We start from the raw sequence: 14,908 nt of genomic DNA, 5'->3' as shown, positions 1-14,908 counted from the left end.
ATTAAAAGCTATTTTGCCTCTCAAACGCCTCCTGAGGAAAGGAGCGAGCAGAGCCAACTTGGCAACAGGTCGCCTCTCCCTATCTCTCCTCCATTTATTTATAGCCTCGTGTGCCCCAAAGTCCCAGCTGAACTGACATGGCACTTGGACACTCGCTGGGCAAAAGGCGGCTGTTGCGCTGATGGATGCTGTTTGCTTCCACAAAGTATGAAAAAATGTGAAAGAGCTTCCAAATATGCTCAGATGTCGTTGCTGTTTTTCCACCCAGCCAGCATTTATTTATTAAAAAATTTAAAATTATGTTACTGGCAGCTGCGCATCTAGAGAAACAGATTGGCAAAAAGAGTTTCATGGCCAGGTTTGCGCATGATGCTCAGTGCATCGCCTGGAAGCAGTACACTGGATGGGGGGGGTAGGGAATTCCCACCTTTCCCTCTCCAGCCCCAGTTCCAATTAGAATTGCGATTCCTCCTTCCATGTGCTGATAATAGGACCGGACAAATGTGCTTCTGAATGCTTTTGTGCTCGATTACTGCTTGCTAGTTTCCCATTGAGGCATCCAATTGGCTGCTGTGAGAATAGGATGCTGGACTAGATGGGCCATTGGCGTGGGGAGAGTCTTGGGGCCCATACTGAGAGGCCTGGCAGGCCTGGGGTTCCCCGTCCCTATCCTGGTGGTTTGTGCTGCATGAATCGGGTGTGTTATTCTCAACGCTGCCGTTAAGCGGGGTGAGGGGTCTCCAAGTCTTTGGGATGAGACAGTCTCCTCTGTTCGCTTGCCTTCAGAGCCCTTTCCTAAGGTGTTTCTTTGTTTATAGCATTTTTTATCTCCCTCTTTAGCAGGAAAAAAACATTTACAAATTGTTTGTGAGAAGGCAGTCCCTGCTCTTGGGCTTACAATATGAAAGACGCAGCACAAAAGGGGACAAGAAGGTTTAGGAGGGAGGAGGAAAACAGGTAAACTCTGCACTATTTCGTAGCACAGAGTTGCTGGCCAGCTGGATTGGACAGATTCCAAGGAGATGAGGAGTCAGACGTTGCAGAGTTGATGGAAAGGCTCTGCTGGCCTTTCTCTCTCTTCCTGTACTTTGACAGAAAGGATAACAGCTGAGGGAGGAGCCTGCTGGAGTTGGTATTTTAGCAGAGTCAGTGGCAGGGCCCCTGCAGTACCACCTTGCTCCTTCTCCTGCAGCCTGAAAGTCATGTTGAAATCTGCCTTCGCTGTGCTAGCCCTCTATAATGCTGAATGGCTTCTGATGCCGTAATCTCTTTGCTAACTAATCCATATTCCTGTGTCAAGCGCAGTTACCTTGTTTGCCCAAGGCTACGGTCAACGTTGTGGCCGTCAAGCAGTCCTTGTTATAGGGAGAGAGGGAGAGCTGGGTGGGGAGACCCTAGAAGGTGTGTCATGTCCAGGCACATTGCGCTTCCATCGATGCTCAGGAAGAAGCAGTGGAACCATAGTGAGCCATGCTCATTGGGTGAGAAGGTCATCTATTGGTTCACTGACCTACATCGCACCGTATCTCATTTGGCAGTGAATTAAGAATGAAGCAGACGCCTCATCAGCAGATTTCCCCTTTGGACAGACGTCTCATGCGACAGCGGTCCAAAGTCCAAGGGTTCTCCAATCAGACTATGTAAACCTGGCCCTTGAGTGGCTGACAGCTGGCTGGCTGGCTGATGAACCTCCCAGTATTGGGGAGCAGGTTGCATTTTCCAAGGTTCCAGTTGGGTCGGGGGGTGGATCTATAAGCAGCCCAGTGGAGAGCAATTCACTAAAACCTGGGGAGCGTTTCATCAATGTGAGACAGTGTGGTGTAGTGGTTAGAGCAGCCTTTGCCAGCCGGACACCTTAACCTGAAAGAAGTGTGTAGTATGGAGACTAAGGATTTGCCTCTGCTGCCTCTGACCATCTCAGGTGCAAAGTGGGGAATTGGGGGGGGGAGGCAGCAAACGCCTGACCACACCACCCTCTGGAACCTATCCTGTTTCAAAGGAGTATCTGCCGATGATTCCTTTAGTCATTGGGAATGCAGGCAGTTAAGAAGATTTTTCCTTGTGAAAGTATCCTGTGCCTTGGGAGAGGGGGATTAGTCTTATAAGGGGCCTAAAATTGCTTCTCTGATTAAAGCTGAATATTCCTGAGTTGCATGCAAAAATAATGAAGAGTTTTCTCTGACTTTAGGACCCTGAACCTTTTAATTTAGAGGGGTGGATGGGTTTGGTGGGAAGGATGAAAAATCTGACATCTCTCAGAGCATAATATATTAATGTGTCTCTGAGCACCTCCTTAATGAAAATGGGTAGCCAGTAAAAGGAAAGGAGATGTGCAACTTCTGCAAAGTCTTTTTGGCCTCAGCCTCACTTTTAATGTGACATCAGGGCCTCTCATGTAAAAAGCTGGTGTTAATTAGACCCTCTTCTGAATTCTTCTCAAGTTCTGGTCTGCAAAGTTTTTTATTTTTTTCGGGGGTGGGGGGAGGCTCTCAAGGAACTCTTCTTTTCCAGGGTGATGCCAGCTCCAGTCACTGGGATTCTTTGATCATACTTTCAATTTCAGCACCAAAGTGCAACTTCATTTTGTGAAGATCAAAGCAAACTGATCCAGACTTGGGCCACTTCCTCATTTCTTAGCATTGTGTGATATATGGGAGCATAATGAGATAAAAAAAACAACAACCTTCCTCTGATTTTCACACTTTTAGCCAAATTATTAGTACATGTGAAAAGGATCAAGGGGTCTTAGTAGACCACAACCTTAGCATGAGTCAACAGTGTGATGCAGCAGCAAAAAAAAGTTATTGCAGTTCTAGGCTGCATCAACGGAACTCTAGTGTCCAGTTCAAGGGAAGTAATAGCGCCATTCTATTCTGCCTTGGTCAGGCCAGACCTGGAGTCCTGTGTCCATTTCTGGGCACCACAGTTTAAGAAGGATATTGACAAGCTGGAACATGTGCAAAGGAGGGCGACCAAGATGATAAAGGGTCTGGAAACCAAGCCTTATGAGGAACAGTCGAGGGAATTTGGGTACGTTTAGCCTGGTAAAGAGGAGGTTTTTAAACAGAGGTTGGGCTGTCAAATGTTATTTAGCTATGATTCCTGCATTGCCAGGGGTTGGACTAGATGACCCTTGGGTGCATCCCAACTCTACAAGTCTATGATTCTGCGATTTCCAAAAGTATATGGGTGAGGGGCCTCTGCCTCTCTGCATAATAGGAGTAGACAGAGCCTCCCATCTCAGATGAAGTTATTGCCCCACAGTCTTCATTCTCAGGTGCTCCCTTTTTATATATATAGAAGTATTGATTCCAAAATAGCTAACAACCCTTCCATACGGACACCTACATACTGTTTTCAGTAAATTTTATTGTGTCTGTGTAATGGGTTTTTTGTTGCATTCATTTATTCATTTGATAAAACTATTTATATATTGCTATTCTTAACAAAAATCAGAGCAGTTTACAACAGCTGTACATTAAACTAAACAACAAAACAAATATATAAATGTGAAAATCAGAAATCAGCTAACTTTAAACAGTTTAAAGGACTACCTTGGAAGACGCTGAACTCTCCCTCCTTTGAGGTTTTAAAACAGAGGTTGGGTGGCCATCTGTCAAGGATTCTTTAGCTGCTATTCCTGCCATTGCTGGGGGTTGGACTACATGACCTTTGGTGGTCCCTTCCAGCTCTGTGATTCTGTGGATGTTGAACAGCTGTGTTGCCCACACACCACACACCGCAAAAAAGCATAATCTGTTACTGGCCTTTATTCCAGAGAGGTAGGACAAGGGTAATTTTTCATTGGTGCTGAGCTAGGGGAGTGTTCCTCCCTTCTGATTATTTTCAGCACATTGTGCGTGTGTTTCCTTTTTTTAAAAGTTAACATAATTCAGACAAGATATACCCCCATCCCCCAAGGCTTTCTCCCCCACTGAGGGGGGTAAAGCAAATGTAAACTGGGAGGGCCTCTTGGATGCAAAAACTGCTGACTCGTACACGAGTGTGCCAAATCCAAACAAGGAAAGCGTTAGCTGCTAAACCTTCACCCCAGTTACCTTAGTTTGGCAAACGGTCCTGTTGGGAGTGACTCAACGCCCCATGTGGGGGGGGGCAGGGAAGGGAGCAGCGTGACGGCAGCCAGTGCGAAAGATGCACTGCAAGACTGTGTTCCCATTAGCCCCAGCATCATGCATAGAGCTATGCTGGCTGGGGCTGATGGGAGTTGCAATCCAAAACATTTGGAGGGCACCAGATTGGGAATGGCTGGCCTGGACATTCACAAAACGGGCTGTGTTCAAATGACTTGAGAGGAAAGAAGTGAGTGAGTGGGTGATCTATTTGAATCTTAAATAAGAAGATCAGTCTTCCGAATACAATATAAAACACATAGCAAAAGTGATGATAGCTTTGTGGACTTGTGTTTATGGGTCAGGGTTGGGTAGGGAGATGTCTCCTGTTGGGCAGTGAGAATTCAGGTGGAGGGGAAAAATTGTTCTCTACAAGGCTGGGCTGGGCAAGCAGGAAGGCCTGTTGGCTTGAGAGAGGATGTGGGATTTCTGTGCTCCCTCAAATGAGGGGTTGGCAGAGTTGTGGAGGTGAGAGTGGGTGAGGGAAAGACTTCCCTCTGGGGAAATTAGCAGGAAGATGGACACACAGAAAAACTCAAACAATTATTCTTTCTTAGGATGAGGAATAAGTCATGTGCCAGTGGCATTAATTCACTTAGTCATCTGATTTATTGCTTTGGTATCCTTGCATCCTTTCCTGGAGGCAGTATTTGTGATGTGTCCCTCATGTTGCCCTTCCTGGAACCATGTGGGTCACGTTTGATTGAAAGGATCATCTCTGGCCCAAGTGCTCCTCGTGAGCTTTAGGGTTAAGTTTATGCCCTGGTCTCCCAATCCCAAGTCCAATGTAGAGTTGGATCCATCATTCCCAAGTCATGTGTGGGGCACATTAACACCCCACAAAGACTGTGAAGGTGCTGTTGCATTAATTAGCTGTTCGTGTGGGACATGTTAAAGCATTAGTGAGGAACCCTTGGCCCTCTTGGGACCCCAGTTCCCATCAACCCCAGCCAGCAGGGATGATAGGAGTTGTAGGTCAGCAACATCTGGAGGGCCAAAGACTCCCCACCTTTGCTCTAAAAGCAAAGGCGTCTAGTATCTCTTTTACTTTAAAGAAAAATGTTACAGTGGTACCTCGGGTTACATACGCTTCAGGTTACATACTCTTCAGGTTACAGACTCTGCTAACCCAGAAATAGTGCTTCAGGTTAAGAACTTTGCTTCAGGATGAGAACAGAAATTGTGCTCCGGCGGCACGGCAGCAGCAGGAGACCCCATTAGCTAAAGTGGTGCTTCAGGTTAAGAACAGTTTCAGGTTAAATACGGACCTCCGGAATGAATTAAGTACTTAACCCGAGATACCACTGTATATGTCTTTATTTCCCGTTTTCCTTTTGTTTGTTTGCTGAGTAACATTTATTTATTCTTTAAAGCATCATCTGTATTAAAATGAAAACTCTGGCGTTGGGTGGGTGCACTTCTGCTGCTGTGCCCCCCCCCCCGATTTTCTATTTAAAAGAGGAGGATAAGCATCTAAATAATAGTTAATGGCAGCCATTTTTCTCTGCTCCCCTCAAGGAGTCTCCTGGCCTGACATGCACCGTCTGGCTGACCGAATCCATCTGGAAGAGCTCACAAAAATTGGCATCCTCCGAGGCAACGTTGATGACATGGTGAAGGTTCATCTGGGTGCGTTATTTATGCCCCACGGGCTTGGACACCTCCTTGGGATCGACGTGCATGATGTGGGAGGCTACCCAGAGGTCAGTATCGGAGCGTCTCCAAGGGTGCCAGTTAAATCACCAGGATTGCAAAAGGGAGTCAACAGATCTGGAAACAATCAAGTCGGCATGCCTCTGTCCCCCTTCTTCCACGTGCCCCGCCACCTCCAAACAGCTGTCTGTGTTTACTTGTTTATGCAAACATGCATAGTGCTTTGCCAGCCCATTATCGGGCTTTAAAATCCTATGTAGAAGCCACAATCTAAAACATAAGCAACAGCCACAAATTAATTGCAGAACCTGCCAGAAGGCAACCCTCAAACAAGGCAGGAAAGTCAGATCACTATTTCTCCAGGGATGGAGAATAGTCTTTCAGCTCAAGAGCCACACACAACCTTCTGGGCAGCCTCCCCAGAGCCAGAGGCAGAAGTGGACAGAGCAATGAATGTCAATTCTGCCTTTGTACAGTAAGCTAGTTTCTACACAATGCTGTCTACACAATGTGTCTAGAAACACAATGTTTCTACCCTGCTCTGTCCTCCACCCAGGCAAGCAAAAGCAAGCACACAGGGAGGCTGCAAATGGGTGCAGGAGATGCTCCAAAGATCCGGTGGAGAGGCCTGGAGGGCCACCCTCAAGGGCCTGTGGTTTTTACGACCCCTGTTCTGAAGCCTTGCTGGGAAAGTGTTTTGAAGAGGGAGAGTCAGCCAGATGGGCTTCCCAGAGGAGGAATTTCCAAAGACGTAACTACCTGCTTCCATGTACCAAGGCGTATGTGAGATTGCAGACTTAGAGCTGAAGAAGCAGCCTTTTCCATGCCCCTTCCTAGGATCCTCTCTTCAAGGGCTTTGCCAGTTGCCATCCTTCGTTACACACACACACCCATTCTGCCCTGCTTTCTTAAGAGAATGAAGTCAGTGGAACGCAGGCCAACTGATTCTGAGACAGGGGGAGCAGTAATTGCATTCCTCCTTCTGCACTCTTCTGGGGATTCTGCTTTTGCATTGGCCCAGCCCTGCCTTCATATCCAGTTACTAGAAATTGATTCACTGGGGAACGCTTACGAGCAATGGACCCAAGAGAACCTGGTTGTGTTTGGTTTTGTGTTCCAAGCATCTTCAAGTTTATTTTTCAGATTAAAAAAGGCTGGTGGCCCAGGGGTCCAGCTGCTAATTTAATCCTTTCCGGATCATGGACTTCATTAATCCACGAGATTAGGCACTCTTAGCTCTTCAATGTATTCCTGGGTGGGATGGGGCTGGGAGCCCAAGGGGCAGCGAGGAAATTAGACATGCTCCTTCTCATCCTCGCTGGGTATTTCCCACCACCTCTGTTCATCCGAACAGTTCAGGCCTTGGATGTGTGGGTGTCAAACAGCCGCAGCTAGTTTTTCTTCCTGTTAAATGTTAGGAACGTTTTAAGTTGGGAAAGAAATTCTATTCTGTCGGTAAAGAAATGAGAGAAGCACGACAGACTGTGTCTGAACACAGTGCTCCAATTTAACCATATCAGGGTGAATGTGTATTTATTTCATTTATATCCCACCTTTTCCTCCAAGTTTCTCAGGGTGGAGTAAATAGTTCTCGGTTCCCTGTTTCATTCTCACAACAACCCTGTGAGGGAGGTTAGGCTAAGAGGCAGCAACTGGCCCAAGGTCACCCAATGAGCTTCATGGCTGAGTTGGGATTTGAACCCTGCTCTCCCAGGTTCTGGTCAAACACTCTAACCATTATGCCGCACTTTTCTAGGGTGTGGAACGCATTGACCTTCCGGGGCTGCGGAGCCTGCGAACTGCCCGCCTCCTTGTCCAAGGCATGGTGCTGACAGTGGAGCCTGGCATCTACTTCATCGACCACCTCTTGGACCAGGCCCTGGCTGACCCTGCCCAGGCTTGCTTCATCAATAACGAAGTTCTGCAACGCTTTCGGGGTTTTGGAGGGGTGAGTTACTTGCTTCTAGCGCCTCTTAGGGCAGAGATCTCTGCCACTGGATGTCTTGCCTCGTGTGGAAAGGGAACTTGCATCCTTAGGTACTGTGCAAAGCTTACAGCAACCCTTCAAGCTAATCCTTCGGCTGCTGTTGCGCCCACATCACAGACAGGGAACCTGAGACAGAAAGTGGGTTTTCAAAAATGTATGTCTGAGGTGCGATTTGAACCAGGGGTGTCTGGATTCATAGCTCAGCTTCTTAGCCGCTGGGCTTTGCTGGGCATCTGATGGATCAGTTACTTAGTATGTTTTCCTCCTGACACAAGCAACTGTTGTAGCAGAACCTCTCATTCCTAGGCCTCCCATAGCAGGAGATTTCAACATCACAGACACCAGTTTCATGGATAAAGTGTCTTTGGCCTATTGTGTCCCAAATAGCAGAGTTTCTTCTGCAATTAAGGTTCAAAGTAAATTTTACTTTAATTGCATGGTTAGCAACCATGGAAGGGGAGTGAAAAAAGAAAACACATCAGTATGAGGGGGGAGTCATCCAGACCATAGCCCATCCCCCCTCAGGGGCAATCGGGGGGGGGAGATGTGGGAGCCTCCCCCACAAACCAGTTAGCCACCCCTTCCTTCACCTTAGGTTACAGGGTCAGCCAAAGGAGACCCTCCATTGTACAGGGAGGCCCGTGTGGAGATGGATGAACCTTCAAGTTGCCCATGATCCTAAGCAATGAAGGACTTTAAAGGGCACTATGACTGGTACTTGGAACTGGACCCATTTTCTGAAGGAATTCAGCGATTTCTGCCAAACTGTGGGAAACATCCAAGAGTTGGTACTCAATTATATTCAGAATGGAAGATCCCTTTCCTCATTTTGTGCAGCCTTGATACTTTCTGGGAGCAGAATGTAGCGTTGCGGGAATGGGGTGGACCTGCAAGAAATGAGCCCACAGAGAAGGGGAAAGTGTTTCCCCTGCCTGAAATCCCCCCAATGATTTTACACCGTCAAAGGAAATGGTGAATTCAGGCCTCTTTGCTGAAGCTGAGTTCCTCTCGCTACCTTTATACACCGAAGCTCCCTTGTTCCCTTAACAGCCAGCTCTCTGAGTCACTCGGTCCTGGCTTTGGCCTCAGCGCTTTGTAAGCCCTGTGTGCAGAGCATACAATCTTATCAAGCCGTGTGGGACTTTACCTTCTGCTGCTGGATTCTCTCCCCCCCGCTGGGTTGGAGAGGTCATCTTTGCTTTGCACTGTTCTTTCTTTATCAGCGCATGCAGGCCAGCCAGGATCCGAGGGCCTGACACCCTCCTCTCTTTTTTAAATGCAACTTTTGACGTACCAGCTAATTCTGCAGCGTCAGCCTGAAGGGTGAGAGGCCTGGTGTGAAGGCATGGAGGAAGAGGTGGGGGCTTGCTGTGGGGCATGGGAGGCTGGGAAGAGGCCTGGCCCAAGGATATTGGTGCTCCAAGAAGCCGTGTTGCAGCGGGAGAGGTCAGGGAGCCCCCAGCAGGCTGTGTGGCTGGAACACCTGAGGTTCACCTCGTAGGCTGCGCATAGCTGCATCACTGCGGTTGATAGGAGCAAGTGTGGCTTGATTGCATCTTCCACAGCTTTAACTTGAGCAGCTGAAGGCCGGCTGGTTGAAATTGCACGCAGGGTTTCCCCAACACGAAACCTCTCTTACTTGCTTACCAGGCAAGGTCCTCTTGGCACACTAGCTCTGGAAGAGTAAGGATGCTCACATAGGGGCAGTTCCAAGGGTTTGAGCATGCACATTTTTGTGTGTATGCATAACCCTTGGAACCGAAGGCCTGTGTAAGATGTGATTGTACTGTAATCTCTGGCTTCTCCCTGAAGCTGCTTAGGTCATTGGGCTCGCGAGCCAGGAGTTGTTTGAGGGATGTGCCTTAAAAATAAGAGGCAAGATACCTAACAGAACTATATAACCCATGACAGAGCCTGTAACCTGTGCCTTTATAGTTTTCTTGGGGATTCACTTGTGTTAAAATGCTTGCAATAAATTGCAGTTAAGAGTTTAATTTTAAAAAAAGTCAGTCCCACCAACTCTTGCTTCTACAAAAATTTCTACAATTTTGAAACTGCATTTGTGCAATTTTGCAGGTGTAAGACATTTTTCACAGGTGCAAATCTGTCCACAGTGCGTGTTGTCTAAGAGGATTGCAGTCAACCCCAAGTTTTGTGTCTGCTGGCCATCATTTCTTCCATGGGACCTAGCAGTTTACATCAGCCGAAACAGCCCTATTACATACGGCTACTTTTGTGGCTTGCCTGTTGCCATTGTGCTATCAGAAGAAGCAAGCCTTGAGAAATTGCCTTCTCTTTGGGGCAATGAATATGTCTCTTTCAGGAAGGTTTTGAGCAGGAAACGTAGAGGAAACCAGACAGCTGTCACCCTCCTGGGTGTGAATTCTGGAAAGTTTATTTAATTCAGTTCTGTAATACACTTAAATTAATGTCAAATAAAGAAGATAATCTGGCAAATACCTCTTTGAACGCTTTAATAGGGCTCGATGACTCGCTCTGTTTGAACAAATGGATTATTTTGCAAGCAGGAGGACAAATGTTAAACTAGCATTATTTTTAGATTAAAATGCCCAGAGGTCAGAAACAATTAAAGCGCTTGTATGGTGGGAGTCACTGGGTTTTGTGTTCCTTTGGATTTGACACCTTGCTAAAATTGCTTTTATTGCAGCTTGGAGACTTACCTTTCTTTCTGATAAGATAAGGGATAATGACTTGAGTCTGCATATTTAACTGGCAGAGAAGATTAGAACAGAACAGAAAATGGTCCGGCCTTTTCATGCGCACCCAGTGAAAATGGGAAAGGTTTCAAAGTTCTTGGTAACACTATCAGCTGTAAGGCATCCACTGTCATGGTTCATTTTTTTAAAGAGAGAGAGACAGTCAGAGAGCATTAAATTGGTGAACAGAGCTTCACAAATCTGCAGTGAAGCAGAGCAAGATGAAGATCTGGATTCTTGAGTAATGGTCTGCAAAGAGGGAGTGTGCTGGATCTGGCTGGGGGTGGGAGATGGTGCAAGGAGGATGTGCCCATGTTGAGCAGTTTATGGAGGCGAAGTGGGAGGGGTTCTCTGTCCTACGTAGGTTTTGCCAGAGCTGCAGCAAGTCTTCCCTCATTCGGCTCTCGGGTTTTGTGCAGTGTTGCACCTCCATGCCAGCACATTAGATAAGCCATGCTGCCACATACCCCTTTCCTCCCTGGCTGATGTGAGAGGCACAAAATGCTTGTGCCATGACCTGTTTGGAAGAAACAGGTGCGCAAGTGAGAGGGAGCAAAGGACTGTGAGCTCACATATCCAGTTGACTTCATTGCGGCAGCTGGGGGGGCTGAATATGGCTCTCCCTCCCCAGATGATCAACAGTAGTGAACTACCTGAGAAGGGGGCATAGGCTCCAGTTCCTCAATGTGGGCTCTTACCCTGGAAAGAAAAGCATATCAAGAATGTTACATGCATTTTATGGTGGCTTAGAAAGGGAAGGGGAATCTATAGCTCTGTAGTTGTTTTGAGCTCCCAAAGTCATCCTCTCCAACTGGGTGGGCCTCATGCAAGCCAGGCCATTGCTCCCTTCTTCCTGAGTGCTCAACCAGATGCTTGTTTTTCCCAGGTACGAATTGAGGACGACATTGCCGTGACAGCTAATGGAATGGAGCTGCTGACCTGCGTCCCCCGGACTGTGGAGGAGATTGAATCATTTATGGCTGAAGCTCATGGGGTCACCAAATCCTTTGCTTCCGCCTCCATGTAACTGCTAGGATATTGGTTCCCCTCTTGCTGGCACTGCAGCATCTAAGGAAATGTGTCCAGTTTTGCAGGTGCTCCAGTGGGGTAAAGCAGCTACTTTATGGCAAAGGGAAAAGCCCTCCATTACGTGCCAAATGAAAAGATATTGTAAGCGACAATGCCTTAAGCTGATCATAGCCTTAGCCTAACTGTTTCTTGCTTCTCTGCAAGCAGTCCAAACCTACTGATGCAAAGGATCTTTTTGAATGATGGACATAGCCCCTGTTTGGGAGGCTTTGTAATCTTAAAGCTAATTTTTAAACAGATGACAAATTTCTCTTCTGATTTAAGGCAGATCATTATACAGTGGTATCTCTGGATGCAAACGGGATCCGTCCCGGAGCCCCGTTCGCATCCTGAAACGAAGACAACCCGTGTCTGCGCGTGTGCAGGTCGCTATTCGCCGCTTCTGCACATGCGCATGACGTCATTTTGAGCGTCTGCGCATGCGTGAGCAGTGAAACCTGGAAGTGACACGCTCTGTTACTTCTGAGTTGCCACAGAGCACAACCCGAAAACGTTCAACCCAAAGCTACTTCAACCCGAGGTATGACTGTATTGGCCTAATATAATGTACTATTGGCCTAATAAATGCAGAAATAAAAGCTTTGCCTTAAAACCACTACTTCCATTTCTTTCTCTGGAATTCTCTTTGCAGTATTGCGGAAGGCTGGGCTGCCAACTATTCCCCCCCCCCCAGTCTTAAGATCAATATTTACTGTTCTGGGGCAAGTTAATTACACCATCTGTGGTCCCCTAACACTGAACACACTGGAGCTAATATAGACCTATCAACAGCAACCTCTGTAGGCCTCTTCTTTGGAGGGTCCAAGGTGGGGCAGTCTTTAAATTTTGGGGAACATTTCCTCTGGTAACTCAGGAAATTATGCCAATGGGGAAAGGACTTCCTCTCTCTCTCTCTCTCTCTCTCTCACACACACACACACACACACACACACAAAAGGCTAGCCCTTCATGGTTAGCAGGAAGCAAGACTTAAGCAGAGGTCATCTCCAAGTTATTGGCACCAATATCCACCTCCAAAAACCACATCTTTTCCTCTCCTTAGCCAAGGAAGTGCGTAGCCCTGAACTCATTACTGCAACAGGGAATTGCAGGTAGAAAACCACTTTATCTGCCAAATTGCTGTCCCACCCCTCATCCTACAAGAGAAAAAGAGCAGGACATCAGTTAGGGATGTGGGAACATGCCTCATTTTTGGTTCTGCTGCAGTTGGTTCATTTTGCACAAGTTTCTTCAGCTTTTCCTCCAATGATGCAGAAATATACAGTATTTCACGGTGCACAACAGACATACATATTTCAGCCATCAACAGATGTTTACACATCCATTACCTTCCCATGTGTTCCCTTTCAAAGTTAAATTAATTTCCAGAGGGGTAGCCCTGCTGGACTTTAGTAGCAAAAGCAGAGTCTTGTCACAGCTTAATGATAAAGTTAATGGAGTGGCAGCTAACCCATTGCAAGCCACCCATGGCAGCAAGTCTCACCATGTGTACTGTACTCAGAAGTTAAGTCCTGCTGAATTTGTGGCTTACTCCGAGGTACATGAAGTCATGAGTGCAGCCTCTAGCTAGCCTGATTTCACAGTTCAGCATGAACTTACGTCATTCTGTTCCATCAGCCCAAGCATCAGCGAGGGAGAGTTTAGCACCCTGTCAACACTTTGGTTTATAGGAATTACTCCTTCACTCAGTTGTAATGTTATTTAATCACACATGTGTCCTTTTTACTGCAGCATTTTATTTCATAAACATGTATTTGATTCAGAATATGACTATATGTATATGTCTCCTGAAACATAATGCTTAAGATGATTTATCTTCCCATATACATAAAAATGTAAAGGCGTCAATACGCATCCCCTATTGGAGGATATGTAGTTCCCCATTACAATCCTGGATTTGCATGAAGGGAGGAGAGGAAAGAGAAGGCAGGTTGCAGGACAGCAAAGGAAAATTGTAGTTTTAAACTACAATTTTTAAGCAGAAATTTGAATAAAGCAGGGATGAGGTAAAAACAGGGAGAAAGTGGTGATTTTTTTTAATGGCAGAGAAGTGGGTAGGGGGAGTGGCAGATTAAAGCAAGGTTAGAGTACAGCTAGAGGGGTGTTAAGAAAGGCTTTTTGGTGTTAGCTTCTGTACATGGGGAAGTTGACAAAAGGAGAGGAAGGAAACTTGGAGTCAAGGTGAAAACGTTACAAACAGAAGACAAGGGGCATCTGAAAATGTGGTGCAAGGTGAAAAGCATGTTTAGTAGTTGTATGGGCTGGGAAGGGGAAGCTCTGGGGTGGGGTTAGTGTGAGGGGAATGGGAGGAGAGGAGGCATGGTGAGTGGAGTGTGGCACAACCCTTAGTAATAAGCTAAGCAACAACTTGTTTGCGGCCACCCAATCAGCTTCTGAGCCAAACAGGAATCCAACATGCAGCATTCTGTCCATTTACACTATACTGGCTTCCAAAGTGAGAGCTCCTTTCTATGTCACGTGTATGTGAAGAAAAAGATGAGGCATGGACCCTGCTCTGTTTGCTTCTAGACAGATATTGTGTTCTCCTAGCTTTTGATCTTGTAAGTAGCGGCTCATGCATACTGAACAAGATTTCTAGTATGACCAAGAAAGTAATCTGCTAACCTGCTCCCCTCCCTGCTCCATCAAGCACTGAATCTTCCCCACCAGCTACTTTACCTGGCCTTCTGTGACTAGCTCTTTCAAGAGAAATTTCCACAAGTACACACGAGCATGATTTTGTAAAGTCTTTTTTTTAATTATTCTTGTCTATCATCACTGAGTTCTTGACTCAGTCTTTCTAAATACATGTACAACACAATGACTGCAAAGGAAGGGGAGGTATAAAAGTATTTTTTGCTAATCCAATATGCAAACATACTATGAATGAAAATAGTTGAGGGAAAATAAATTAAAGGTTATATCAACTTCCCTGCTCTTTTTAATGTGTTAAGTTTCCTATACACCACAAAGATAAAATAAGGGGGCTTATCACCAGCACTGGAAAAGTATATATAAAAAACTAAGGTTCTCCACCCACCCACCCACCCTCAAAGGAATGCCAATAAGCAAGGAATTAATTTTGTGGACCCTGTTACAAGGCTTGTTTTTTGAAAAAGTCCTGGCTGCAGAATAACCAACTACCGGATTTTCTGCACCATAACACTCACTTTTTTCCTCCTAGAAAGTAAGGGGAAATGTCTGTGCATGTTATGGAGCGAATGCCTGCAGGTGGCGGGGGGGATCTGCTGCAGTCGTGAGCAGAGGATTCATGGTTCCCCTTCCTTCCCTCCTCCGTGGTTACAAAGCATGGATCCTCAGGATTTTTGCAT

At 46.4% G+C, this 14,908-nt stretch overlaps 1 protein-coding gene across 1 annotated transcript in view; it reads left to right on the top strand.

Moving 5' to 3' along the window:
- The window catches only part of PEPD (peptidase D), a 124,812-nt gene extending 112,641 nt beyond the window's left edge, over positions 1–12,171 (top strand). The window contains exons 13-15 of the mRNA XM_053399282.1: positions 5,649–5,833; positions 7,540–7,731; positions 11,374–12,171. Coding sequence (XP_053255257.1) covers positions 5,649–5,833; positions 7,540–7,731; positions 11,374–11,514 — 518 coding nt within the window. The 3' untranslated portion in view covers positions 11,515–12,171. The remainder of the gene's footprint in view (positions 1–5,648; positions 5,834–7,539; positions 7,732–11,373) is intronic.
- Positions 12,172–14,908: the final 2,737 nt, after the last annotated feature.

The sequence above is a fragment of the Podarcis raffonei genome, chromosome 8 (genome assembly GCF_027172205.1).
Source record: "Podarcis raffonei isolate rPodRaf1 chromosome 8, rPodRaf1.pri, whole genome shotgun sequence".
NCBI lineage: Eukaryota > Metazoa > Chordata > Lepidosauria > Squamata > Lacertidae > Podarcis > Podarcis raffonei.
This window is presented reverse-complemented; position numbering and strand designations above follow the sequence as displayed.